We start from the raw sequence: 2,098 nt of genomic DNA, 5'->3' as shown, positions 1-2,098 counted from the left end.
GGGTCTATGAGAATGTCAGTGGTCAAAATATTTAGGAACTAATGTATATTCAACTCACCTCCTGGAAATGATAAAGGGACACTGGGAAATTAAAGTCTATGTAGTAAATAATCCTTTTAAACTTTGTTTAACCTAGTGTTGCCCAAACCCATTTCACCAAGCAATTAAATGCTGTCTAAAATTTATCTTGGAAGTAATCTCATTCTGTCATTGCCCTTTATTATACTCTATAGATGTTTTTTTTTTTTTCATTAGAAAAATATTGATTGAGCACCTCTATGTAAAGTCATCATCTGCCCTTGGAGCTTCAAGCATGCAAATCTCTTAGGTGTGTTTCCTGCTATAGTGTAGATATTTAAATAAGAACACCTTGTTAGGGGGTCACCACAGGGTCTCCTGTTAAGCTTAACTCCTTAACAAGTCATGGCTACTTGATTACATTAACCCAGCTAGGACTGCCCGCTCCTTTCTAATTTCTGTGCTCTGCTCCTTTATCCTTACTTTCTACTGAATGCTTGATTAACATTCAATCACGACTTTGCAGATATGAGGAAACAATTTTAGCATTCTGAAGCCCACTTCAACCTTCTTCCTAAGATTCTAAATTTCTCTTTTCTTACCAAAGGTTTACATATTTTTGATCACACTATAATTAAATAATTTTAAACAGTGCTTTACACAAACTTCTAATTGAGATCTCTGCCTGTGGAAAGCCCTGTATTCCTATTGTGGTGATGTATCTTTCCCTGGTTTTCCAGAGAAGCTGTAAATATTGGATGTTATCTTTCCTTTATAAAACATTCATATTTTATCAGAGAAGATTTTAAGCAAATCCTCTAAATAAAATGCTGTTTCTTCCCCAACTTTTGTGCAATAATAGAATTGAATTTCTATGTGGATACAAAGGAGTTAAGAATGGAGAGAGACATAATCATGTTGCTAAGCCAAGCATTGCTTTGTTGAGAGTTATGTATTAAGTCAGCCTTTTTACCTATTTTTTTTTTTTTTTTTTTTTTTCAGTTTGCCTCCGACACTCTTCAGAGTCTACCATTCTACTTTCGGAATATCAGTTTTCTTGATCTCACATCTCCTTTTATTTGGTTAGGTTTAAGTTAGGAAATACTGAGTTGCGTTGCCATAGAATTATAAGTTTATAGACTATAGATTTAGAAGGGCCCCCCAAAATTACTCAGTTCTCTTTTAAAAATACGTACTGGAGTCTCTGAAAAGCTGATGTTAATCAATCTAACTGTACCACAAAAGCAACTATAGTAGTATTTCTGTTATGCCTGAAGGCTTAAAATGCCTTTCCCTACGTCCTTTTTGCCAGCACCAACCTTGGCCTTTACAGGCCCCCTGACGTTCTTCATTCTGTTCTTGCATTCCGCTGTTTTCTGGAAGTCTTTTTCTTTTCATACAGGCCATATCTTGCAAGTCTGTGCTTGGGTTCATTTTTCTTTGCATAATCCAAGGAATCATAAATCATGCTGAAGCCATTTGTCTTGCCACCACCAAAATGGGTTCTGAATCCAAATATGAAGATGACAGCTGGTGTAGTCTTGTACAATTTGGCTAGTTTTTCCCGAATTTCTGTCTCAAGTACTGTTGCCTTTCCAGGGTGAAGAATGTCGATGACCATTTGTATACGCTGAAGTGGTCGGTTGGCCATGAACTTCCTGGTCTGGATAGTGACCCTGTCATTCATGAAGGCAGGTGATCCTCAGGCAGCCAGGGCGGAAAAGAGCACATGTGTTCTTCACAACTGTGTGATGTAAATTGCTCTTTCCATTTTTCAGAAACATAAATTAAGGATCAAGGAGTTTCTGTGACATTCCCAAGGGCGCAAAGGTGAAATTGGTAGAACCAGACACAAATGAAGATTTTCTGGTTCAAAATTATATCACTGTTCATAGGAATATTCTACTCCTATATTATATATTCTTTTTTTTTTTTCTTTTTGTAGCATAGATCATGAGCCAGTTTCAGAATTTTGTGATTTTTAAATGTCTGGATTAAATAAAATTTAGTCAACCAATAATTATTAAGTGCTATTCTGTACCAGGCCCTAAATGTTGGAAATACATTCTAGAACAAAACA

The 2,098-nt window shown here is 36.0% G+C and overlaps 1 protein-coding gene across 1 annotated transcript; it reads right to left on the bottom strand.

The window, feature by feature from the left end:
* Positions 1-1,366: 1,366 nt before the first annotated feature.
* On the bottom strand, positions 1,367-1,705 carry LOC119516936 (40S ribosomal protein S24-like). Its single transcript, XM_037813469.1, has one exon. It carries the CDS (start codon positions 1,703-1,705, stop codon positions 1,367-1,369), a length of 339 nt encoding a protein of 112 aa, XP_037669397.1.
* Positions 1,706-2,098: the final 393 nt, after the last annotated feature.

This window comes from Choloepus didactylus, chromosome 20 (genome assembly GCF_015220235.1).
Source record: "Choloepus didactylus isolate mChoDid1 chromosome 20, mChoDid1.pri, whole genome shotgun sequence".
Lineage (NCBI taxonomy): Eukaryota > Metazoa > Chordata > Mammalia > Pilosa > Megalonychidae > Choloepus > Choloepus didactylus.
This window is presented reverse-complemented; position numbering and strand designations above follow the sequence as displayed.

Excerpts from the sequence above, each read along its gene's own strand:
- LOC119516936 (XM_037813469.1), bottom strand. The coding sequence starts at position 1,705 with ATGAATGACAGGGTCACTATCCAGACCAGGAAGTTCATGGCCAACCGA.